Genomic DNA, 27,738 nt, shown 5'->3' with positions numbered 1-27,738 from the left:
AGTTGAATCAACGAAAAAATACGATATAATTATTACTCATCTACCGGATATATGTCAACCGTATACAATTCAGACTCAATGAACCATATCAAGCACAATTTCCATCGGTCATTGACAGAAGTCAAACATCATTGTCAAGGCGATGACAGGCATATCAACCATGAGATTATGAAAATCATTTCACTCAATATCTTTGTATTGTATAAGTACAATATCCTTGGTAAGTTACCCTTGGTAACTTAATTATAATTATGTTAATTATGTTTAATTATATGATATGCGCAGGACATACAGTAGCCTACTTCACTTATTGGTTTCTATTGCAGAATGCAGTATTCATTAACTTCTCGATGAGTGAGTGTATACTGAGCTGTCAAGTGTCCGGGCTATTATCATAAACAATTGTCTGTGGTGAATCAGTATTAATATATTTCAGTATTTATATATCAGTCTTATTATTAGTTATTTCATTTTATTTATCAGTTAGTTGGTTTATATAGTTATTCTTATTATGTCAGATTTACGCACATACCCACGCGAATTCATTGAACTCTACAAAGCACATCCATGTCTTTGGAAAATAAAATCGAAAGAGTATAGTGATAGAGATAAAAAGAGAAACGCCTATGATAATATACTAGTGAATAAATGTCAAGGAGCATAGATTGACCCCACTGCTACTGCTAGTATCAACAAAAATAAACTCTATGCGTATAGTCGATCGAAAAGAATTGATGAAAATTGTGAAATATCAACGGTAAATAGGAAAACGGACCACATAAGACGGATGCGTGTGGACGCAATTTTTTTTCTTGAACCAAACGATCCGTGTTTTGCTTGAGCGTCTGGACCCGGCTTTACATTAAGCGGTACGTCTATCTCAACCGTGCGGCCTACCAAGAGGCTCCACGTGATCGCTTTTCAAGACAACCGAGTTTGTGTATCGCGCGGTGCTTGGAAAATGTTTCCATCACTATTATCCGTACAAAATTACTTTTGACTTGGAGTTATATGCGCAGCAGATAAAGGTAAGGATACAGCGGCGGCGATGTTGCAGTTCTAAAGATAGATAGATTTAATTCTTTTGCTATCGGACCATAGACCTACAGTCATCAGTAACGTCAATAGAATATTCATAACACTTCATTTATTATAAACAATGTGTGAAAAACTCCTCCAAAGAATAAAAGGGGTTTGCACGCAGAAGATAAAATAGTGATTTGCCGAACAAAGACTGGACAATTTTTTATTGACTCGGGCTACCTATTGTAGACCTTTGTTCCCAAGACGTGATGGGACTTCTGTACTTTAGTTAATCGTGTACGTTGGGTATCAAGTTGTTGTGTTTGGCGGGTGTTGTATGAATGAATCATACCTCTTGTGCTCATTTTAGTCTTATTTTTATGTATATACAAGGCAACAACATAAATATATTGGTTGTAAACCGTTAATATTCCAAGAGAAACAAATAACGGTTTACAATGTTCCCTGAGAGTGGCCCCCACTATTATCTTCACAGTTTTTTTCTGGAGAAGGAGATCACCAGAAACATGACTACTTCCACCCCAGTGTAGGATACCATATGACAGAAGACTGTGGAACAAACTGAAATATGCCATACGCAAATAATCATTCGACAGTTGACTCTTGAGACATCTTATGAGGTAAATAGACTTTGAGAGCTTGCCACAAAGATTTCTACAATGAGGCTCCTATGTTAACTTTTGGTCTATGTAGACGTCTAGGAACTGGCTTGATATTTCTCCTATGGACTGCTTTGAGTCAGCTCTATGCTTTAAGCCACAGATAAGAGTTTGGGTCTTATTATCATTCATGGAGAATCCGTTGGCCTCCAACCACTCACAGGTCTCTCTCTTGTAGCCCTCCATCCTTACCCTTAACTCATCCAAGTCCCCACCACAAGACATCAAAGAAGTGTCATCCGCATATAGGATGGTGTCGGTTGAAATAACACAGGGGAGGTCATTTATCATTAATAAGAGAAGCAACGGACCCAGGATCGAACCCTGAGGGACACCAAACTCCACCACTGCCTCCCTTGACCGATCATTGTCAATACATACCACTTGAGACCCTTTAAACAGATATGACTGAAGAAACTCGAATTCACAACCCCCACTACCATAATGGGCTTCCCCAACAGCACCCCAAGGTCTACACTCTCAAAAACCTTGCTTATGTCGCATAGAGTTACTCCTGCAAAACATTTGTAGAAAAGTATAAAGCAAAGCGGCCAGCGTTCTCTAATTTCTAGTGAGCGTTCCAGTGTACTTGATACACATACGATGTTTTCTCTCTGAAAGCACTGAGTCGACTGAGTCCAATCGACAAATCGGCAACTGCGCTGCTACCTATGACTCTGACTCTATTCATCACTGTAATTAGCTGATCCTCCATTTCTCTGCGCCGCATATTCCTCATTCATAAGTAATTTTGTATGGACTATAGTTCTAAAGCTCTAAAGGAGAAGGAAAGCAACCTCCTCAATATAAGATGCTACTTCAACCAGATTTATTAAAGTTTGTATAAATTGGTAAGTCTATCAGTTAGTTTTAACCTAAGTTTATTAAACCAATTCCGATCTTGGTGGAATGCGGCCTTAGAGGGGTTGCATAAAAATTGAACTGTCAAGACAAATCAATATTTTAATGGTGATTTCTAACAACTAGGAACATGGAATGTTGGATACAAATAAAAAATGTCATAAACTAGAACAGGAAGTTTATTGAAAAGTACAAATTCACCTTGAAACCAAACTCCATAGCACCAAATTCCATTATAGAAAATTCAACAAGTATCCTAATAAATAAAATTGCATTTTATAAATATAATATATAATATCGTCTCTCATATTAATATAATTATTAACTAGTTCAGGCATCTTTCAGATTTGAAGTCTTATCGAATGAATTTATTGCTGCTATTTGAGAGGCACGTTTTATAGACAATCTATGATAATAATTAATTTGCAATATTACTTTGATGTATTTGAGTATTTTGCACGTATGCTAAAAATATTGTATGAGTATTATGAGAATCTACTGATTTTAAAAGTAAAAGTATGTCAACATATATTATGTATCAATAAAGAAGGCTATGAATACCCTTCATGGGTTTCAGTTATTCGTGAATAATATATGACAATAATTACTGGATAAAATAAAACAATCCTACATTTGAAGAATTGAAGCTATTATAAACGTTGACAGCATAGGAAGGATGAACAATACATTATGGAATTGATTATCCAGTTATTAGTCATGATTAGTCACAGATCAGGCTCATTTAGCAGATCATGGTTGATAGCATCACAGCATCAGTCCATCAGTCTACATTCAGCATTCAGTTTACAGAGTCAGAATGATTATTAATTCATTTTCTATTACAACAACTCCAAAAAATTCATCACACACGATGAAAAAACATGAGTTTTCTACCTAAATTGCCTTCAAGACTGTTTCATATAATTAAATACAATGTTTATTTTAGTTTTGCCTGATTACAGAGGTTTTAATATTAAAAAGATAATATCTTTAAAACCTATTCTATTGCTGGTTTTTCAACTACTAATTAAGTAGTTTATTAAAATACTAAACGATAATTGAAGTTGAACTTTTGTTCTAATCTAATATTGATTGTACATAGGTATGTGTAGAAAAATATAAAATACTAGTTACTAAGACTGGGCACATAAAGAATATTTAATAATTATTCCAATACTATGATTATAATATATAAAACATCAGGAATGCGAAGATGAAGTTTCAATGATATAGCAATGCTCTAAAACTAATGATATGAAACCTCTAGAACCTAATTTATTAATATCATTTTAAAAACCAAATAACACTTTACATATAATTATTTTAGATCTTAAAATGAAACTCTACAATTTTGAGCGTAGTTCTTCGATTCTCTTGCTAGCTTTTTTCTGTAGTTCAGTCAGTTTTATTGCCAAGCCCATATTGCCTTGAATTTTTATTTTTCCCTGGAAGAATGCCTTTTGAGGATTCATTTTGCCCGAGATCAGATCAACCACGTCTTCATCGTTCATGATGAATGTCACGTCTGGTTTGTCTGCAAAAACAAAGCATTTCATCACCATTACGATAAAAAAACACAATCAGTCAGAGAAGAGTTCAAGTTAAAACAGAATTGTTCCAGCTGATGATTTAAACTGGAAATGTTACACATAATAATAATAATAATAATAATAATAATAATAATAATAATAATAATAATAATAATAATAATAATAATAATAATAATAATAATAATAATAATGATAATAATGTGTTCGCCGGTCGTTTCGGGTAATGAACACTGTAAACTGTGATCAAGTAAGTGAGCTCAAGTCATATTTATTTATAAATACAATGTAATACTGTCATCAATTTATGAATAAATAATTGAAAACAATAGTTTTTTATGAAAAGATCATAAATATCAATGCAAGTGTTTTCCTCGCAAAATTATTGTTCTGGGTTATAAAATAAGTCGTCAACTTATGAAGAACGCATAAGATCGATTGAAAGATGATAAATTGTTTGCAAATAGATAATCTGTTGCGATATAAAGGTCTTAATATATTTGCTTGACGAAGATAACAGTTTTCTGTTTCTGTTTTCTTCCCTTTCGAATGTCTCATTTGAATATGAATTCGGAAATAAAGTATATCATTACAATGATCCAAATATGCTACGAACATTAATTTATCCTGAAAACATATTAGAGTATATAAAAATGTGACAACTCTTACAGGATAAGGCTCAACTCTTGAGGCTCGTATTACACTAGGATGGAACACCAGAGTGTAATAACAGCAATTCAGTTCAGTGCCGTGCGATGATTTTCAGACACTAGTGGTGTCCTTATGGTAAAAAACGCCGTAATAACTAATTCCCCGCGACTCGCTCGGATACAAAGTGTCCCACTCCTAGTGTATTAAGAGCCTCACTCCATTAATATCATTAGTTGAATGAGTTCAACAATATATTATTTTTTCAACAAGACCAACTCTAGATTGTTCATCTCTAGCTCTAGATAAGAGTAAGAAAATGCAAATAATCATGCAAAATAATCATGTATAGTGTCATACATTCTTGGTTAATATTTTAGTGAAACACTTACCTTTTCCATTGAATTCAACAGAACCTTTTCCTGTTTTAGCATTGATGATCCACATACCCTCTGCGCCATTGGGACCGTTTTTCACCTTGAAACAATAGATGCCTCTCACACGCTCAATAAGATTGTCAGAGTCCTCTTCCATTGCTCCTTTAAGAGCTTTGAACAAAACGGATGCTTTGAAAATGTCTGGGTTTGGTCCGCTGCTCAATAGAGTTTTCGAAATGGACGAGCTGAGAAGCAAACAGCAAAATTTGAACAACTTGTATTATTGATGATCAGATGGAATATATTATGGAAATAAATTTTTCCTACAGTTACCTTGAAAAGTGACCATTCCTACACTGATTACAGAACGCAAAGAATCACTTTTCCGCACTAGTCCGCAAAGAGAATACTTTGCGTACTCCAGATTTGCAACATTGCAACACAAAATAGTTAGTGGGTTATATGGATGATTGGTACGTGAAAACCAGAATCAATGTTGGTTACAATGACTGTGTTTGGATAAGAATCATTTCAATGGCTACATTTATGATAGAATCCCAATCTAGAAATCAAAAATAAGAATAATGTTCATGTAAATCATAATTAAATAATTACATCTCATCATTTAATAATAAATAATGTTTCTTTTTTATTGATAATTATTATTGCAACTGCAAGCAATGAGAAATTTAGTCTAGCAAATACACATTACGAAATTTGAATTTTGAGGTAAAATAATTATCGTTCATTGATATCCATGTGAATAGAAAAACTACAATCAATATTCTCTGGTGTCTATGTTATTTTTATTAATATTTTTGGGCTACTTTGAGCATTTTTTCGTAATTTGAGACCGTAAATCTAAATTTCTGGAAACTGTTTTTAGATAGATGGAACGAACGTAGTTACGATTTTTTCCGCTAGGTCGCGCGCCTGACGGTTCTTCATACCTTAGACCAGTTATAGAATAGATACGCTGGGAAGTCTAGCCTCTGAAGCCAACATCTACTGCCATATCTCCAAATCGTGACGTCATAGGATAGAAAACTTTCAGAAATTGTGTCTATTTCAGAAGGATGTAAATTATTATTCATTAAAATGGTAAACTCCAGCTGCGCTCCCGCTGAAATAGACACAATCTGCTATGGAAAACAATGTAAACAAACTACAGAAAAGTTTTCTATCTGATGCTGACGTCACGATTTGGAGATATGGCAGTAGATGTTGGCTTCATCGACTTTCAGTATGAATATACAATAGGCCGTGTCTATTCTATAACTGGTCTAAGCTTCATTCTTCCATCATTCAAATCAGCTGTTGGCGTGTATTTTGAATGCAAATTTGTTCTTTCTTGTTTAATTTTCGTAATAATTTGTGTAAAAAATGGATGTAGATAGTGTTGAATGTGATAGTGAGACAAGCATCTGTACTACAGAAGAGTTTTGTTGATGCTATTTGATAGCTAATACTTTATTACTTTGTAACATTCATAAAATTAAACATAATATATTATGATATTATATTGGTAATAGAAGTGGTCATATTATATGATTAATATACGTTGGACATAGTGAAAATAGTCATCACAAAAAGACAATTAGACACTGGACTTTTTAAAAGCTGACATTGTATAGACTATGTATTTCATGTATAATGAATGTTGTATGTGACCTGGCTTATGTACTGATCTACTTTGGCTTAAATAAAATCATTGAATTGACAGAAATCGCTAAAAATGTTTGTCTAAACTTACTTCCAGAAAAATCAAGACAAAAATATGAAAACGGTATGGGATGTTCTCTTCGTGGTGTAATAGTAAAAAAGTGAAAACCCCATCAGAAAGCTTTCTTTTGGCCTATCTTGCTGAAAATTCAAAAATAAAATTTGAAATTTCACTCTCCGAAAAAGGTAAGTTAGAAAACCCTGTAAATATTAGATCTCTAAAGGGAAATGAGTAAAAATATATTATTTCATACCTATATAGGAAGGAAGTATTTTCTAACATCAATCATATTATTTTGTTATTATTATCTTCATTATAGTACTATATTATAATTTTTTTGTAGATGAGATAAAAATAATTGACTCCTGGATAACTCTGAAATGCCACGGCTATTGTCATTTCCATTAACTTCTGAACATTTCTGTGTGTAATGATTGCAATACTTCATTATCAGAAGTAAGTGCCACAATATAACACTCATATAAAGTTGATGAATTATAAGACATCTTTTTACCTTTTTTTTACATTCAACGGTAACTGTAGGACAAATTTAATGTGAAATACGTGTGCAAAGTTCCTTTGCTGCACTCAAGAAACCATCATTCCGCACTCGCCTAAACTTTACGCCTGCTCGTGCGTAAACGTTTCTTTCGGTGCAGCAAACTGTCACTTTGCGCACTAGTTGCACAAATGACTATTAAATACATCGAAACTGGTTGAAATGATTGACTGGAACGTGATTTTGATTTCATGTTAATACTAACACAGTCACTTGAAATGAGTTAGGTTTTGATCTATAGTTGGTCATATGGTTTGATCAGTTGAATATATGGTCTTATTGTCTTTAGATCTGTTAGAATTGTCAGAAAGGTCGAATTCTTACTTTACATTGCAAATGGTTTATTCAGAGATATAACATTACAATGTATTTATATATATTGCTTAGTATTCAATTCAATCTAAAACTTTATTTTGCAAAAAATACATAATTCAAGGTTTTGAAAAAAACCAAGGCTTGAAAGCAGACATTAATTCAGTGACAATGGATCTCAAACCTGCTGGTCCATTATAACCAACTGCCAGCATTACTCATAATATAAACATAAATGCTTGTCAACCAACTAATGCTGACAGTTTGAAGCGAATCTCACAAGAGTATAAGTCGTTTCTCGATTTTGAAAGGTTATTATTGACCGAGTGTCGTGAGGTTTACGTTTCAACTGAATCGGATTTGTTTTCGTCTTTCCAGCCACAATAGATTCTCATGAGACTCAAGAGATGAGGAATATTCATTCATTTTTGAATTGCGCGACAACGTGTAAGGTTTTTGAAATTTTGCATTTCAACTCACAGTCATACTAAAAAGAGGCCTCTTTTTCAGCACACATTATACCGGATGATCACACCACTCAAAATAATCATTTCCCTCAATTTTTATACAGATAATGTATACATTATAGATAAAAAAATATCAAACGTACACTTTATTCATGTTTTGATATTTTTTATAGCTTTTTAATCTAATTATCAGTAACTGTAAAAAGAAGAGTGAGTAATATTAAAGTATGATAATTTTCTTTTCTTTTTATATTATCCTTAAAATGTAAAATATCAATAAACCATCGACGCGTAATTTAAAAAGGAACATTCTTGCCAAATCTCATGAAAATCTACCCACGCTTTCAGCCGATAATTCATAACATACACACACAAGAGCAAACACGGTTGAATTAAAACATAGAACTCACTATGCCCCACCAATGAACTAGAATCCAATCCAGCAACTTATATTACAACCTATATAAATGAATTAATGGAATATCTCTAGCAAACGTTTTGTTTTGATGAATAAATTTTATTTGATTTAAAACGACTTGATTCTCAACATTTATTTTCATCAAATCTTATTCGTTTCAAGACTAGATAGTATTGTTCCATAAAAAGTATTCTTTCTATGAGAAATTGTTCACGACATATTGTAGAAGATTTGTCTGTGATTGCTAAATAACTAAAATTCATAACTATATCAAAAACAAAATTTGTTGCATTCTCACTGACAGATTCCAAGAAAACTTTTAAGCAGACAATAAAACTCCATCATTGCAAATTAGTATGAATTGTAATTGTCCTTCAATAGAGCGCACAAACAATATAAAATATCTAGGAGTCATAATAGATGAATTACTTCGCGGGATAAACACATCTTACATCAAACAGCTAAAATCTGAAAATTAATTTACAAATTCATCGAACTCAGACAGCTACTATCAACAGATATGATGAAAAATGTTTATTATGCGATAGTTGAGTCCATAGCAAGATATGACATTTTGGCCTAGGGAGCTACAAAGTTCTGCCACATTGATCCTATCTTCAAGGTTCAGAAGCTGATTTTGAGGATAATAGGACGCAAACATCCACTCCTCCCTTCAGTACAACTATTCTCAGAGCTCAGAATCCTCAGCATCAGACAGATTTACATTCATAGACTTCACCAAAAAAACTCACAATTCTTTTTCAATCTGAATCACACACAAGGAAAACGCAGAAGGAACATGGAATTGACAATTCCCAGGATGACAACATCAGCTGCTCAGAGGTCAGCCTAATATTTAGGACCAAAAATTTCCAGTAGCCATTAAAGAAACATTTTCAATTAATTCATTCAAATTAAAACAAAAAACTGGCCGCTGGTGCTGGATAATAGAATCAATCATGGAGAACAATTAGTTCAATGAACAAAATTTACATTCTTTTTCATTCATATTTTCTTATTTTGAATAATCTTTTTTCTCATAAGTATTATAAATATTTTCATGTTTCTTCATCAATTTTCTTTTTTAAATGTTGTATATATAGATGTAGTTTTCATGAACTTCTAATAAACTTGCAAGTTTTATCTTACTAGACGTTTTTACTTTTTTGCATTAAAACTTAGAGCAAAATTAGTGGCATCCCGACATATATTCATGCAAAGCGGGGGCCACAGTTTGTTCTCATATCAGCAAATAATCAATCTATTGCATTAATACTACATAAATAATCGTAGCTTATATGCTTATTGTAATCAACATGTCTATATTTTGAATGAACTCCTCTGATCGTGTTGTATCCTTCCTCGACCAGAGAAATTATTATTATTCGAATCATGTTCTAGTTTTTATAAATCAGAATATCCGTAGCCTAAGGCAGAATTTTTATTTGTTTTTAGTTGAATTGATTAACTTGGAAATGTCTCCGGACTTTATAATACTAACTGAAGTATAGATATCTACCGATGAGATAAACTTGTTTCACATTGATGGTTACAAAGCTTATGGCCCGGCAAACTTCGTACCGCCAAAAAGTCAATGTATCTCATGTCACACTTGGCTTTATTTGGTAAATCATTAAATTTATCTGACAATCGATATTTTCATTTAAATACGGACTTCCTATGTGCTTAGTCATGCAGCATTTATTATTCCGAAGACAATTCCTCTCAATCAATTGGTAGTAATATCTATTTTTAAGTGTTGAATTAAATATATATATATATATATATATATATATATATATATATATATATATATATATATATATATATATATATATATATATGTGTGTGTGTGTGTGTGTGGTGTGTGTGTGTGTGTGTGTGTGTGTGTGTGTGTGTGTATGTGTATGTGTGTGTGTGTGTTAAATCAGTGTTTCAGAGATGAATTTAATGCGTTCATAGTTGATTGTCAGTAAATGGTCCAGGAAATTCGATATACGATGAATCACACAGAATTCCATATTCTTTCCATTTTCCATTTTAGGATGAATATAAGCTAAGATAAATTCAAAAAATTGTAAATTATTCTGGCATTCTTCAGTAATTAATGAATGTGATATGAACAACTCTTTCATGAGGTGAATAATTTTTTCCAACATTTTCCAGTTTTTCAATGATAGGGGAGTGATCATATTATTTGTATTATTCTTCTAAGGAACCATTATTTACAGCTGGTACCAATCGACTAAACTTCAACTCCAAACTACCGTATCAATACCAGTACACAATTTATGTTTATTACAGCTCTTAACTTTAGATGCTGAATCATATTATCACAACATGATCTTGAATCATGATCATCTTTCCGTTCTTCGGTAGCTCGGCCGACAATTTCGATAACATAGGTCTGTAAAATGTATTGATAAATAATTATTATAGCCCCCCCCCCCCTATTAAAATTTCTGATCAGAAACCATCCCCAATATTCACACAATATATTCCCAAAGTTTCATGCCGTTCTGTCAAGTAGTTTTCAAGTCTATCGGGAACAAACACAAAGACATTCATTTTTATATAAATAGATTATTATTTTATTATTAACTGGAAATCTTGGATCTTTTATTGACGGTTGTCTCAATATTGTAAAGTTCTATGCCAATAAAGATGTTTAGAGTTGTATTGTAACTGATGGTAATGTTTTATTATTTCTCTAGAATGAATAAAAACAAACAATATGTTATTATGAAAAACTATTTACCACACTAAGGATGATTGATTACCTGGTAGTAGGACGAGGTCTATACAACCTATATAAGGCAACAACTACAGCTCCACCCAATCCAATGTTATGTTGAAGGGCCAGTTTAGCATTAGGCACCTGTCTATTACCAGCTTCACCACGCAATTGCCAGCACAGTTCAGCACATTGAGCTATACCTGAATCAAAATAATAAATAAATAATAAAGTTTATTTTCCACCAGTGATTAACATGCATAATGACAAATTGCTTTTTGAAAAAAATGTTAATGAAAAGTAGTGTGGCCATTGATAGAGTAATAGTGAATTGAATGCTAATTAAAGTATTTGTAGGGTTAGTTTCCTGTTTTATGAGCTTGGTTAATTCGAATTCATTCGTTTGGATGTGATTGATGATAATACATACTGAATAATATGATAGAAGATAACCTTTTTCAGTGCATCAATTCAGAAAACTCTTTTACGATGAAAATTCTACTCCCATTCACAAATAATAGAACAGAAGAACAGATGAACAACACAACAATAATATTACATGTTATCAGCTGAACTATGAGTAAAATCATAGCAAAAATTAGATCCATTTGAGTCTAGCCAGTATTATCAGTAATAGCTGAATCAAGGGTTGATGTCCGGGTTGATACAGCCCAGCATTAGAATATTTTCACATGTTCAATCTAGCAATATTTTCAAACATAACTATTATTACAGACTATGTGAGTATTTGCGAGTTTATAACTGAAAAATCATTACACTTATGCAACAAATAACTAGAAACCTCGACACCTAACAAAAAATAAAATGAAGAAAACAAATAATAGATTATACCTGTCGCTCCTAAAGGATGACCCTTTGAGATCAACCCTCCACTCGGATTGATGACATGCCTTCCTCCATAAGTGTTTTGTCCAGCATCAATGAAATCTTTAGCGGTTCCAGGGGAGCAGAGCCCCAAAGCTTCGTAGGTGATCAGTTCATTGGCAGAAAAACAGTCATGCAGTTCAATAACATCAACTTCAATTGGTTTTGTATTTGTTTTTTTATACAGCTTCTCAGCAGCATTTTTTGTCATGTCATAGCCAACCTGAAAGTAAGTTAATTTTGAATAACATTGAAACAATCAAGATTGACTGAAATCACCTATACACAGTACTGTAATACCATTCCAGATAAATGACATCTGTAGTACTGATACTGTTGTACTTCACATTGACATCAATCAATTTGTTGTCAATTCAATTTTAGAATTCAATGCAATTTCATTAGAAATTTTATTTTAGATTATTTATTTCGTCTGTAAAATTTTACATCATTTCAGTTGAGTGATTGGACGACACGACTCAGTTTTTAAAAATTGAAACTTATTTTACTATACAACCTATATAAGGCGACAACTACAAGCTACAAGAAACCGAATAACAGAACTTCGGGAGCCAAGTGCTCCCGTCAAGTGATTATGTAGAACTAACTAAATTCTATTAATTGATACATAGAAAAAACAATGCACAGTCAGCTAGATACTATAACAATAGGGTTGTGTACTGCGTTCTTGCGTTATATTTTAACTTATGACATTTGTTGTATCTCTAAAGGTGCGTACAGACTTTCGCTCTGCTCCGCAATCGAACGTCACTCAAGCAGATCGATTGATGATCGACCGGGGAGCAAGAGTGGAACGCGAGAAGAGCTAACATCTCCTGTAACGTTCATGATCGGAGCGAGTGCGGAGCGATGGCGGAACGAGGGCGGAGCGTACGCGGAGCGGGTTGGAGGTGCGTATATCTGTACGCACCTTTATGGATACAACTGCGCACATCGTTCGCAAATTTTATTTTTTCTGTACTGAGATTCATGTTATAAAGTCAGCTGGTTTCCTATCCTTGACTGCCATTAGAAAAACCAGATAGCTCTATCCTTTTCCAACACTGCATCATTGCCAACTCGTTTAGGCTATTAAGAGATATAGTGAACAACCAAAACATTTTATCTCAATTATGAAAACGTATTAGGCATATGTAGTTGAAAAGACAAAGGCCTATTTTTTTGATAAATGTACTATATTTGATGATCAACAATTAAAATTATATTTCAGTTTTAACGTGATGACTTGAATCACAGCTATAGAAGGCGGTGGGTAAAGAAAGGTGGCAACCATATCGTCCTATCATTTTTACTGACTTTATAACGTAAATATCACTGTAGAATTATTTTGCTGGTGAATTAGTCATAGTCGGGCTCTAACAGCACTGCCCGGAGCAAGCGACTGCTTCACTTGGCTATCTAGTTTAATGGGTAACTCAGGTTACCAACGTAATTATGGAAATGTCTAGAGTAATACTCCATTCACATCTACCGACGCCAGACAGAATGTCAGACAGAAATTTATGTTTCAGGACCTGGACACACAGAGAACGATTTGCGATCAGAGCGGTCTATTATAGTATCAATATCTATAACTTGATTATCTTCAGAATGTTTATAAAATAGACCGACAAACTTCGTGAGTGGTTTCTTTACATCAAAATACAGAAAAAGTAACAGTAAACATGAGTCATAAAATGCTTTCTTGCCAAGATAATAATGGCGGAATATTGCAATTTTTTCTTCAAATTTTCAATTTTTTAAATTTGTGGCAGGGTTATGAGGTACTAGAATGGTTATTTCTTATGTGAAATTCGTTAAGAAATCTCATAAAACCAATTAAAAATATGTAACTTCAATTATTGTTGATATTGGGAAAATATGCCTGAAACGTATTTTCAATTTAAAATGGATATAACTTGAATACTTATTTTTAACGACAATCGAATGAAATTGATCTGTTTCTTTTTTGTCTAAAATGAATTTCACAATTCTAGTTGAACGAGCGTTAGCGAGTTCCTACTATCAACTCAAGGACAAAATTGTTAAATAACTATTATAAAATGAAAATCCAAAGTTAAATGCTGTAAACTACCTCAAGGACTTCTGCTACTGCAAATATTGACAAGGTTGAGGTGGTGGAAATTCGATGAGAGCTACAAACCAAAAATGATTTGCCAGCCCGGGAATCGAACCCGGTACCTCCTAACTAATAGTAAGGTATGCTTATTCTTACACCAAACTGACAATCTCTGGATAGCAGCGCTCATTTTATACTAGGCCATAGAGACTGGCTAGTCTACAGATGGAAATTGATGGGAAATAAGATTTATTCAAATTCTAATCGATAAATAATTATTATTATCAAACGAAAATCCAAAGTTAAATGCTGTAAACCATATTGAAGAATTCTGCTACTGCAAATATTGACAACAAGGTTTACAGCTAGATGGAAATTCGATGTGAGCTACTATCCAAAAATTATTTGCCAGCCCGGTAATCAAACCCGGTACCTGCTAGCTGTTAGCTCCTAGTTAAGAACATACCTGACTAGCAATTAGGAGGTACCGGGTTCGATTTCCGGGCTGGCAAATAATTTTTGGATAGTGGCTCACATCGAATTTCCATCTAGCTGCTGTTAACCATGTTGTCAATATTTGCAGTAGCAGAAGTCTTGAAAGTGGTTTACCGCATTTAACTTTATATTTTCGTTTAATAATAATTATTTATCGATTAGCATTTGAATAAATGTAATTTCTCATCATTTTCCATTTTTAGACAAAATCCTTGTTTGTATGTTCGACAATAACCTTTTTACAGATCAGTTCTTTGGGCAACAAAATTTACTGACTCCTTTGTCAAATTTAAAGGACTCCTTTGTCCTTTTTCAGACAAAAAAGATAGGCTCTCAATACAGGAACTATGTATTGTGTATGCTATAGATACACTCAATAATCACGAGAAGTTAAAATCATACAAAAGTCGTATGGAATATTGTAAACCGATTCCAACTAGAGATTTTAATAGAACAGCTGATAGAATATCAGCGACATTTTAAAAATTATTATGCGAGATTTTCTCAGTCAAGAAAATAATTGAACGAGCATAGTGAGTTCATACTGATGAATAGAACCTCGAATCGTCCGTTTGTGGGTTTATTTTTGCCATTGATCAGGTCAAAAGCAAGGGAATATAAATTTAAATTGACATAAAAATAAATACATAAAATTATGAACACTACTTTTGATACTGAATTATCAAGACCTACGATTTTAATGCAGCTTCTTTCATTGAAGGTTGACGGTAGGTCGGTGGACATCTCAATTCCCAATATCTCGACAGCTTTGTGTTGCAGATTATTAGCAATAACAAATTGCTCAGAAGCTATAATTGCAGCAGCAGCGCCATCAGAAGTTGGACAGCACTGCAGTTTTGTCAAAGGTCCAAAAACGTGAGGAGAGTTCATTATCTCTTCCAGAGTGTACTCGTGTCTGAATTGAGAGTATCTGTTTACAAAACACAATAAACAAATTATGAGATCGATAACACAAACAAGGGCAATTTTCTCAAATACCTCTAGCATCTCTATAGTGTGATTAAACTGTAAGCATTATTGGCTGAATGACACATTGATACATTGATGCAAATGTAATAAGGTTTAGCAGATACGTTTTTCTATCCAAAAGTCACAGAAGCATAAATAATTAACGCTCTCAGACATTTTTGGAGCATTGTCTACTACAAACTTCCGTTTCTAATCCGTTCAAAATCAAAGTGGTAAGAAAATGTTACATCCAATTTTATTGCTATACGAAGAAAGTTGAATACAAGATCTAATATTGGATTCCAACTGATATTAATCCGTGTATTTACTGTTTTTTCATCATTCACATGCAGTTCAAGTGAATGCTTAAACTAATGTTTCATGTTGTGATTTATCATCTCAATAAATGATAGGAATATCTACATGTGTTTGAAACTTTGAATTTAATAAAATAAATTATTAGATTGGTTAATCTGTTTAAATTATTGTTAACAAAAGGAACCGGCAGAACCCACTATTAGTTTAGCAGGTTTCTGAATTGTATGTTTTTATTTGTTATTAATTGATTTGTTTGTGGATACAATTATAGATCATCTATAATATAGGTAATAAAAGAATGAATTGACTCAGACACAGACATGATAGGAAAATCACGAATGACGACGCATCATAACGTCTGAACTACTCAACTGATTAACTTGAAATTTTGCATATTGATTCTTTATTTACTGGGGATGGTTATAGGCCTATTTTGAACTCACCAAGTTTTCAGTCTGTCAAGTTTTTAATAAGACCCTTGCGGAGCACGGGTTACCTGCTAGTATGAATATAAAAAGAGCTTTCAAGTGGAGCTAAATCTAATTTTAGGTTTGACTTGAAATACTGAAAGTTAGTCACAAAAAGTATTTAATACCTTAGACATGAGTGATCCTCGTTCCATTTTCTCAAAACCCAAAGCTAATACACAGTGACTGTTTCCAGTTTCAACGAGCTGTTTAGCAAGAATCAATGCCGTGGAGCCGGTGGCGCAATTGTTGTTCACATTGTACATTGGAATACCATTCATTCCCAACTGGTAAATTGCTCTTTGACCACAAGTAGAGTCACCTGTGCGCACAATAATTTCACAATATTAATCAACCAGTGCATAATTGTCTTAATTTTTAAGAAGAAAACTAGGTCGTCAAAAAGAATAAATAAGAGTATCCTAGATATCTACCGAATAAAAGATAAAAAAGGCATGATTCAGTATTTTTTGAAAAATGGTGATTATGAGGATAACCTGAAAGTTTTGACTGTCAAACTAAATACATTAGTAGATAATAAACCAATCATGACCTGTCAGTAAGTATGATTTTCGTTCAACTTTTAATCGCTTCACCAACACTTTTTCACAAACTTTCATAATTATTGTTTATTGTATTTATTTATTTATTCAATCATTCAGAATTATACAACTTACAGAAAAGTACAACAGGCTAACTTACGCCCAAAACGGTTCCAATTCTAATTTTTACAACAGTCCAAATGTAGCTAGAGGTTATGTGTCACTCAGCATTCTTCAATTACACACTCAATTTACAATTCATAAACACAAAAATCATTTTTTGTATGTATAAATAAACCCAGACTTTACCCAACCGACTTGACTTTCAAAGAGTTTAATGTGTTAACAGTTAGGCAGTTGTACGTAATAAATGTAGCGAAATATATAATCAAACATAAAGCTAATTTTCCTTGCACAAATAACACAATCAATAACCTGTACAATCTGAGACCCTCCTCAAATAAGTATCTTATGTACAATACAAACATTGAAACCATCAGAAGACAACTTATATATTTAAGCACTAAATTGATAAATAAAATTCCTGAAGAATATATCTGCTGCGCAGAGTTGACTAAAAAAATAAAACATGATATTAGTATTTGGATTAAAACGAACTATTTTTTCTACCTGTAAATTAAACAAAGTAAAAGAGGAACTTAGTGTTTTTGTGTGCTCACTTACCAATCTAGTGTGGACCTTTTTATTTATTTTTCTTTATTAAATTAACTATCCTATCATCCCACCTCACCTTTTTTCCTAATCCTTTATTTTCCCTCTCAAGGATTGAAAGCCTTCCTAGTACATGGGTAACCATAGTTGGAAGAGCTTCAATCCCACCCCTTTACACCAAATTCTGAATTAGCATCTTGTACGGACATTTTTGTTTTTTTTGTACTAATTTTGCTAGTTGTTTATTCTTGTTGTAATTTAATATCACTTGTATTTTATGTATGTGTGTTAAGGAAAATAAATTGAATTGAATTGAATTGAATTCACATTTCTGTTCCGAATGCTCACTTTAAATCAGATGTTCTCCACACTTTGTATGTGTTTGTTCAATTTAAGTGGATAACGGAATTCAAAATAAGGTTGTTTTCACAATTCAAAACAAGAACTCAGTTCAGAAATATTCAAAATGTAACAGGGTTTGAAGTCATTTAATTAGAAAAATAGAATTCTGTACTTCATAATCGTTACAGAAATTGAAGAATAAAACTAAATTGAAAATCTTCCAAAATATTGGAACTACCTTTATCAATAAATTACAATGCCAAAATCATTGAGTATGACATATTATTAATCTGTATCCAAGAAGTCACTAATAGGCATTTACAAATGTGTGTCACAAAAATAATCCATACTGAAAATCTACTCTAACCATAAACATATCCTATACAGGCCTGCTCAACAGAACCAATAGGGAGTTTTGCATCTTCTAATGCTTTGACTACTGCTTCCTGGGCCATCTGAGGATAATCAAAGTCATCTCTGCGTCCAGGCTTCTCAAACTGTAACAAAGAAATTGAGCAACATAAGAAACAAAATCATTTATTGAATTATTTCATTTTTTACATCACTTTTAAAAAATTGATAATTTAGGTCAATTCATAAGTTTAACCCAACATTGGTGGACATTAAAAAAGTGACGCCGTTGGTCGACGATGAGTGCGGCGCTTACCAATAAATTGTCTACCAATATTTTCACTTTTTCTCTTATTTTTTTGGAATTGAAAGCTACTTTCAAGTAAATACTACTTAATTCTTATAATACCAGCAGTTTTTTTCTTTCAAAATTAATTATTTTTTAATTTCTAAAATAGATGAGGTCAAAGATAGTAAAATTCAAAGTAAGAATATTTATAATCTCTTTGATTCCCAAAATTAAAGTGAACAATAATATCGAACAACAATCTTGCATATCTTAGAAACAAATAACAACAGAAGAATGAAAAAAACTGAAATTAATCTTGTAAAATAATGAGTCAATGGGCAGCATACTGCTGTAGCTGTGTAGGATGTACGACTAAACCCTTTCAGAACCCTTCAACTGACAGCTGAATGAAGTTTTAGGACAATAGTGCTCAACTTCAAATATATATTGGATCAAAAAATGTAGCAAAGGTGAGCGCTCCGCTGCACTTACCCGTCAACCAACCGAGAGTTAAATGATGAGAAAATGATAGGGATTATTGATAAGTTTGAGATAGCCTTAATTTGATCAATTCTGAATAAAATGATCAATTCGATCAGGTCTGAAAATGTTCCGGACAAACGCCTATTCGCATTCCGTACAGTAATAATGTTGGATGAAATAAATAAATTAGCTTGAAAATCAGCTTAATTTGTTCATAGTTTGTAATTGTTGTTCAAAATATAAATTAGTTGAAACTATTAACTATTTATTTTTAAAATGAAAACATAGTGTTTTATACATTAGATAAAGAAATTGATCTGAAAGCTTTCAAGTTCTTATCAAGCTTCTCAAGTAATAAGAATAATTTATTTTTAAAAAATAGTGCCACTTGGCCATTGAAAATAGAAGAATTGTCTACTTATTAACGAATTCGAAAAAAGGACATTGTGAGCTTTCAATGCTTCTCTTATCAAATATATTTATGATATCATGCACCTTCATTCGAGTACCTAACTACCTATCACTTAGTGGAAAATAACTATAGTGAACAATAAATAGGCAACAGCTGTGTTTTAGAAATTTCCATTATTTCAACTTCTCTCAGTATAAAAGTCTACGACAAAAGATATCGGAATGTTGAGATTTTTCAGAGCACACATTAACTTAAGAGACTATCTGATTGTATACATTTTTCAAAAACATATTGTGTTGTAGTAAGATCTATGCAAATAAGCAGATCAACAGTACTGTAAGTTTAGTAAAACGTAACACTGAGTAAAAATTTTACTCTATATAATGATGGAAAACTGTTGAATGTTCAAAATGGCCACAATAAATAGAATTTTTCATCAAACTAGATAAATCGAAGAAATGAAAAAACCATCCAAATCTTATTAAAAAACTTGAAACAGATTTACAAAATTGAAGAACAACCATGAAAACTTTTTCCAAATAATCAACTAGACCTATCAAATCAATAACTTTTTATGAGTTATTTCATAACTAAGGTAATTATGAGTAATATTATTTGAAATCAAGTAGCTTCAGAGGATTCACGCCATCACTTATTTATTTACTACAAGCTCAAGGAAGACTACAGGGATTACGCCCAAATCAATCTTCACAACTATTTACACAAATTGAGCATGTAACTAAATGAATTTTGTTATCATCCTCTTAATCTGTTGAATTGATTTCAATAAAGTCTCGTTGAATTCTATCAACTATCACAGGGAGTTTGAATCAAGGAAAATTAATAAAGTGATTTCTCACAGTTTTTATTAAAAGATACAGATTACAGATCACTCCTTTACATTTTTTTATGAAGAAAGGAACTATCATTAATTTTTAGAAGGGAACACACCATAAATATAGTAGCTTTAATCACTCGCTGGAGAATTGATGAGTAGTTGGATTGTCATGTCAATAGATAGGTTCAATAATCTAATAACAGTATCATTGTATGCTAATTAGTTGGTATTGAATAATGATACATTGTAGTACTCATTATTAAATCACTGAGGACATCAATGAGAAGTGTAGCCTAATGATGGAGCTGAGAATTATCAAACTTTTAAGGTGCATTATTACTGTCCACATAGCTTTACCAAGTAGCATAATTGACGAGTACTTTTTTTAAAACGCTGAATGAAATCTGCTAAATCGACGACCATTGGTCGCATATAGACGCTATTCATAATTATTTGGACGAATAAGACAATTTTTAATTTACTTCTCATCAGTAACTTGGTTACATTAATTGAATCAATTACTTTTACTGTAGAAACCAACTCTTTTATAATTCAATAGTAAATTAATATTCTCATAAAAGTAAATGCCTCAAAAAATGTGGCCCCCTCTGGACTCAAATCGCCCCAGATTAGGAAACAACTATTTAAAATGTTATTTATGCCAATAGAGTTGGAAACAATTAGTCAGAAAGTACAACGGCTAAAAGTGAGTAATAGGGAGAACGTGTCTCAATAGTTTAAATATGAAAACGGATTTACATACAGATAGTTGGGATTGCTGATTTAGTTCATTACAATAGGAACAATTCAGATGATTCTGAATAGAAACAGAATTAAAGCAATGATGGAACTAAAAGGAAATATTTCACTCTCATACAAGTCAACAGAAAAGTGGGGTAAATGCACGGACACCGCAACCATATAAAAAAATATCTTCTATGCCTTAACCCTTTTTGTATGAATAAGGGACTCAGTAATAAAATTAAATGTTATGAAGAAATTACTTAAATTCAAACGAATCAGCCTAATCGATTTATTTTCAACTATTTTTGCGCATTCCATAGGTACAACATGTCTAAGCAACTTGTTAGCCTCTTATATGTATTTCTCTATGTTGCTAGTTTATGTTGTATCATCTATTCAGATGACTATTCGTAAAAAATATAGTACTTCTATATAATACTCCGACTCTGCTTGTTTTACAATTTGTTTTGTTGGCTGTGAATAAATTGAATTGAAGCACAAACAAAATTCAGCCGTGTGAAAATAAATTACTGTATAATGAGGAAATATAGCTGATTGGTGATATTTGCATGTTCGCTGTGAATTGAACCATCTGAGTTATTGTGCGATGAGTTATTCAATGTAGTAGCAAAAATTGATCTATTCGATTACAGTTCATCCGTCTCAGTTTTTTTTTTATTGTCATCATATTAACTTCTCCCTTGCCATAATAATTTTCACTTTTCTTCTCTTTTCCTTCTTTATAATATTGTTGTTTTTCTAGAAGTATTATTCATTGATTGCTAAGCCTTATTCAAATGTATTATTTGCTTTAAATGGAAATAGTTCAATGTAATTGAATGCAACATATTATATCATGCGACGGAAATTATAAAAATACTGATGAAAAATTTCAATCATAAATAACTGGTTTGAAACAAATTTATTGCACTCTCGCCAAATAATAGTGTACATGCACCCACTAGATTGCTTGGCCACAGGGATAATCTTGTTAACTGCCATTGTACAGTAGTGCTAATAGAAAAGTAATAGAAAGTTGATTATTCTCACAGCATTGCTTACGTTACAGGCTGATACACAGGGTGTCTAGTCGAGTGCTACTTGTATTTTCCCTCTATTTTTTCGTTCAATTTCATTTTATTTTCTATCTGGTACACCATCATGCGGTCGTTATTTATTCTCTTGCATGATGATTATTTCTGCATTTCTAGATGACTCTGTAGTGTGGGTATTTGAAGGAGGCTGTTGACGCCATTTGCGTTTGAAATGTTCCCGCTGTACATACTTGTGCTTATTTGGGAGCTAGCTGTACTGGTTGGGAGTGGTGCGCTTCAAGTGCGTTAATTGTAGTCCAGGCAGCTAGTTGCATGGGGGGGGGGGACTTAGTTCTACCTGGGGTTTGCCGGAAGAGTTGCCTACAGGAATCGCCTGGAAGCAGTGTTTGCATATCTGTCGGGCAGAAAGCAGCGCTCGCGTATCGTTGGGCTTGGCATTGGAAAAATTCTCTTCCAATCCAGCCTCTTGAATTTGTATTTCGGGAAATAATTGTTGTATTTTCCCAGGAGAAAATTCGTTCTCCAACATGAAAGATTCATGTAGTTATAGTGAAGTTAACACCGTAAAGCGTGGACAAAATGTTTGTCAAATCAACATTCCTAGTTTTTCATCAAATTCATTCGAATTGAAAATACTCTAGTATCTCATCAGACAATGTGTAAATAGTGGAGGAGGCTAGGATGTATTGCAGTTTCGAAAATCCCGTCAGCACCTAGATTTATCCTCACCTACGTCCACCCCACCTTTAATATGAGACTGCAAGGTATCATATCGAGCAAAGGGTTGCAACCGTATTGAGCAAGGAGTTGCAACCGTATCGAGCAAGGGGTTGCTGGTTCACTTGGTGAGTCACTTCTAATAGTTTACAAATTATACAGTCCACTAATCACATTTAAATATCAGTTCATATTTGCTGATCTTCACATGCTGCAAAAGATTGAGGCTGAAGCTTTCAGTATGGCGGCTGATTGGTTTGCTGCAAATGGGCTGCTGATGAATGCTGGAAAAACTCGAAGGATTATCTGTAGTCTTAGAGGTGGTATCAGAAATGATGCGGCTGCAGTGAAGCTTCTTGGCATTTATTTGGACTCCAAATTGGATTGGCAGGTACATGTGAGTAATGTCTGTACTAAGCTGTGTAGAGTCATTTATGCTCTACGAAGATTAAGAGATACGATTTCATTGGATAAACTGAGAACTGTTTACTTGGCCTTGTTCCAATGTCATATAGAAAATGGTTTAAAAATAATGGGCCATGCTCCCTCAGTAAATGACATACTCTTGTGCCAAAAGCGAGCCATAAGAGCTATGCTAGGTAAGCCTCCCAGGGAAACTGTTGACTGTGCATAGTCTTTATAATTTATCAGCTTTAATAAATGTCAAGAGAAGTCTGTTACAACATAATGAAAGAAGTTCACTTCACAGATTTAATGTTAGAACCAGTCATGATATTAATGTTCCTAGATGCAGACTTAGAAAAACTCAGAACCACTGGTTTTCTTGTGGTATGAAATTTGCGAGATGCTCCATTAATAATGTGTTCAAGATTAAATTGCATCAGTGGTTTGAAAGAAACAAATCTTATTCAATAAATGAATTTTTATCTGGAGGCTGTGATACTAATGTATAGATTATTTATGTTTTATACTATGTTTCTGTGATTTGACCTGACTGTGATTGATTCTTGTTTAATCTCCGTCTGACCTGACTGTGATATAAATGTTATCAATTGGTATTGTTTTGATCATTAATATATAATATGTTGTTATTTTTTTTCTATTATAATTAAATTTAATTATGATCTGGACTGATTCAGCATTAGAAGAAATAAGCTGAAATAAGATTTATATTCGATGGACTATTGAATGGAACTTATATTAATATTGTATTGCCTCTAGATTACCGTATGATGAAACTCTTGTTTGTAAAAGCTCTTGAGCTAAACATTTTTTTACCCATTTAGGAGTTGCTTGACCATCCCAACCTGGGTTCCGATTCCCAGGAGGTTTGACACGCGATTTCTGACACAACTACTACTCACATCCGTGAGGTGAGCAATCATGTCATGTCCGTGATCCACAAATCGTTCGCTCTGAGCTAACATAATGTTGTAATAAACATTATTATTATTATTATTATTTGAACCAGTAATTAAATTTGTTAGAGCCTTAGCGCCAACAAAGACTTATACATTATATTTATCATTACTATTACCTATACATTTCATTCACATAGGCTATGCCGATATGTTAATCCATGTTATTAGCAATAATTATCATTAAACGAAAATCCAAATTAAATGCTGTAAATCACCCTGAAGACGTCTGCTACTGCAAATATTCACATCGGAGTAAACAGCTAGTGGAAAAAAATGAGCGCTACTATGCTTGTATGCTACTATTCACAAATTATTTCCAGTAGCAGAAGTCTTCGGGGTGTTTTACAGCATTTAATTTGGATTTTCGTTTAATAATAATTATTAATTCATTAGCATTTGAATAATTGCAATATCCCAGTAATTTCCATCTATGTTATTAGCATTCTTCATTATCATGTATTGTACAAGTTGTCTGTATTGTTTGTATAATTTTTTGCTGTAATAAATACATTATTATTATCATAGATGAACATAACCTAAAAGGTTCTGTTTAACTGGGATTTAAAGGTAAAAGGAAAGGTTAGTTTTAGGATTTTATACGGCAATTATTTGAAATTTGATGATAATTTTACCATACATTAATGATATCATACAAATATTATATGGTACTGCATCCACAAACATACGAGAACCAGACAAACTGAAATTTCGTACATCTGAGATCCTCCCAATCAGCTGATTCTCGCCCATTCATTGAGATTTCGCACAAATGATTGACACCCGTTCCTTTACAGTATTTAATGGAGGGTCTCAGTACTTTTGGATTTCATTCTGCCTTGATTAGATGAACATAAAAGGTTCTGTTTAATTTATGTTCCAAAGGTAAAAGGGTAGGTTAGATTTTTGATTTTAAACGACAATATGTTGGCATTATTCAAAATGTTTAGATAATAAAAACATACAAAGAACGAAAATGTTGGCCATACAGCTGATCAAGATGATCTGATTCTGATTTTGACAGATTGAGACCCGATCTCACCAAAATGAGTACTTGGTTTCAACCTTAGACCAGTTATAGAATAGACACGCTAGGAAGTATAGCCTCTGAAGCCAACATCTACTGCCATATCTCCAAATCGTGACGTCATCATCGGATAGAAAACTTTCAGATTGTGTCTATTTCAGAAGGATGTAAATTATTATTCATTAAAATGGTAAACTCCAGCTGCGCTCCCGCTGAAATAGACACAATCTGCTATGGAAAACAATGTAAACAAACTCTACAGAAAAGTTTTCTATCTGATGCTGACGTCACGATTTGGAGATATGGCAGTAGATGTTGGCTTCATCGACTTTCAGTATGAATATACAATTGGCCGTGTCTATTCTATAACTGGTCTAAGGTTTCAACAGCTGATTCTAAACCAGCATCAAAAAATATTGCAGACCCAATTTAAGATCAGACTAAATCCAATTGCCACATAAACCTAGTTTTCGTTTTTGGTTAGATTTGGCCTGCATTCTTGTAAGCACCAGTGTTCTTTTTATTAACAATATTTAATCAATACCTAAGCCAACAAGATTCATCTTGATATAGCATAATGAACACTGAACAGAATTCTTGTAGGCTATACAAATTGAATGGTTGGACCAATAAAAAAAAATGGTTTATCTCAATTCAATCTCGACATCTAGCTGTCAACAGCATAAACTCAACAGTCGATTTACCTATAAATAATGAGCAAACAAATTTAAATTAATCGCGGACTAAAATGCTCTTGTTGAGTAGGTAGTTGAGCTTAGCCAAAGGCTTCAAACCAATGGTACTCAACTCCCTCCTGTAGCTCAAGCTTTCCTTTTCTTTGAGGATCAGGAGAATTTTAAATACATAATTGCAATTATATAAATGAATGTTCATGAGTACGGTATGCGTTAGTCGTAAAGTTAAAAAGACCAAGATTAGTTTAATTATTTGATAATTACATCTTTCCCTGGATAGTTAATTAAAAATTATTTTATTTAAATTAATATCTCTTGTGCGTTAGTCTAGGTTTGTTTAATATGTAGGTAATACAAATTTTTGGATTTCTGAGGAATATATGAAATTTTCAAGTCAATAAAGAGTAGATAAATTCGAATGGAACATAGTAAAAAACGAATAAAATATTCACAAGGCACTACACACAAGAGCGAAGCAGCTCTTGTAAAGTGATATATTTATTCAATACTTCTTGCATATTGGATAAGCCTTACGTTGGTCTACGATTGTTGTATTTGTGATGGTTTGTTGGGTTTTTGGGTAATTCATGACAAAAGAAAATTTCAAAGACTTCAGTACTCATACGGACTCTCTGTCACATAAGAAATTCTTCGAGAAAAGAAAATTATTCCTCCCACAATTTCACAACACAAAATGTTTGGACCAAAGCAAATTTCTTGACCCATAAACTTAGCATTTTATATAACGTCAATTACATAACCTAGTTTCAACCCAACTTTATATAGGCTACTATCAATAATACTGATAAAAAGCTACATAGCCTATAGCTTTCGGCGTAAACAAGAGAGAAGGGGCAGATAATTTTAGATGATGCTAGGAACATAGATTTTTTAAATCATCTAGCATTACCAGCAAGGCCATGAGAACAATAATATATTACGTAGATTTCAAATTTGTCTACTCATCATTCAATCCGCCTCTCAAGGGAAATTTAATAGCCTAACGATGATTGATAATAAACAATATTATGTGCCAGCCAAATGCCAAAAACCTAACAATATGAGAATAATTATTAATAGGCAGAGTGAATAGTACGAAGTAAAAATTGTTTGAAGATGCCAATACGAGAATTCTCAGACAATACCTAATTATTGATAATCATATCAAAGAAATTTGTCATTTCAGTATTATAATCATAAAAAATATAGCAGTAAATACCTTGGTCATTCCAACTCCTACGACAAATACTCTGGGTTTAGATTCCATTTTAAATTTAATAAAACCCAATATATCACAACTTATATAAGAAATTTTAAGAGCTAATAAAGCAGGTTACAGACACCGTCCTAACTCCTAACCATACAATGAAATGAGCCAACTCAGCCAACAGCCAAGTCGCCAAGTGGAAGTGACAGTTCAGTTCGCTTTCTGCTGTACGGTCTCGTCTGTTCCTATTTCAGCTTCTATTCAGAACTCAGAACCTCAGAAGCTGGTTATCATAATGGCGGTACAGAAGCGAGCTTGGTGGGAGATGTTTTTACTGTAAGAAATTGTATTAATCCGCACAAATGTATAATATATTTCTGACTGAAAAATAACTTGAAAGTCTTGGTGAAATCTTCCAATTG

General features: G+C 32.9%; 1 protein-coding gene across 1 annotated transcript; it reads right to left on the bottom strand.

The window, feature by feature from the left end:
* Nucleotides 1-2,725: 2,725 nt before the first annotated feature.
* Nucleotides 2,726-27,581, bottom strand: LOC111061979 (non-specific lipid-transfer protein). Its single transcript, XM_039441869.1, has 9 exons — nucleotides 27,329-27,581; nucleotides 18,487-18,616; nucleotides 16,676-16,885; nucleotides 16,593-16,595; nucleotides 15,503-15,819; nucleotides 12,202-12,457; nucleotides 11,396-11,552; nucleotides 5,152-5,381; nucleotides 2,726-4,098 (listed from the first exon to the last, which is right to left on the bottom strand). The coding sequence occupies exons 1-9, from the start codon at nucleotides 27,374-27,376 to the stop codon at nucleotides 3,908-3,910; spliced, it is 1,542 nt and encodes a 513-aa protein (XP_039297803.1). The 5' UTR covers nucleotides 27,377-27,581; the 3' UTR covers nucleotides 2,726-3,907.
* Between the last annotated feature and the right edge of the window lie 157 nt (nucleotides 27,582-27,738).

The sequence above is a fragment of the Nilaparvata lugens genome, chromosome X (genome assembly GCF_014356525.2).
Source record: "Nilaparvata lugens isolate BPH chromosome X, ASM1435652v1, whole genome shotgun sequence".
Classification (NCBI taxonomy): domain Eukaryota; kingdom Metazoa; phylum Arthropoda; class Insecta; order Hemiptera; family Delphacidae; genus Nilaparvata; species Nilaparvata lugens.
This window is presented reverse-complemented; position numbering and strand designations above follow the sequence as displayed.

Excerpts from the sequence above, each read along its gene's own strand:
- LOC111061979 (XM_039441869.1), bottom strand. The coding sequence starts at position 27,376 with ATGGAATCTAAACCCAGAGTATTTGTCGTAGGAGTTGGAATGACCAAG. Across the intron at positions 18,617-27,328 it reads TAGGAGTTGGAATGACCAAG|TTTGAGAAGCCTGGACGCAG; the intron begins GTATTTACTGCT and ends TCTTTGTTACAG. Across the intron at positions 4,099-5,151 it reads TGTTGAATTCAATGGAAAAG|ACAAACCAGACGTGACATTC; the intron begins GTAAGTGTTTCA and ends TTGTTTTTGCAG.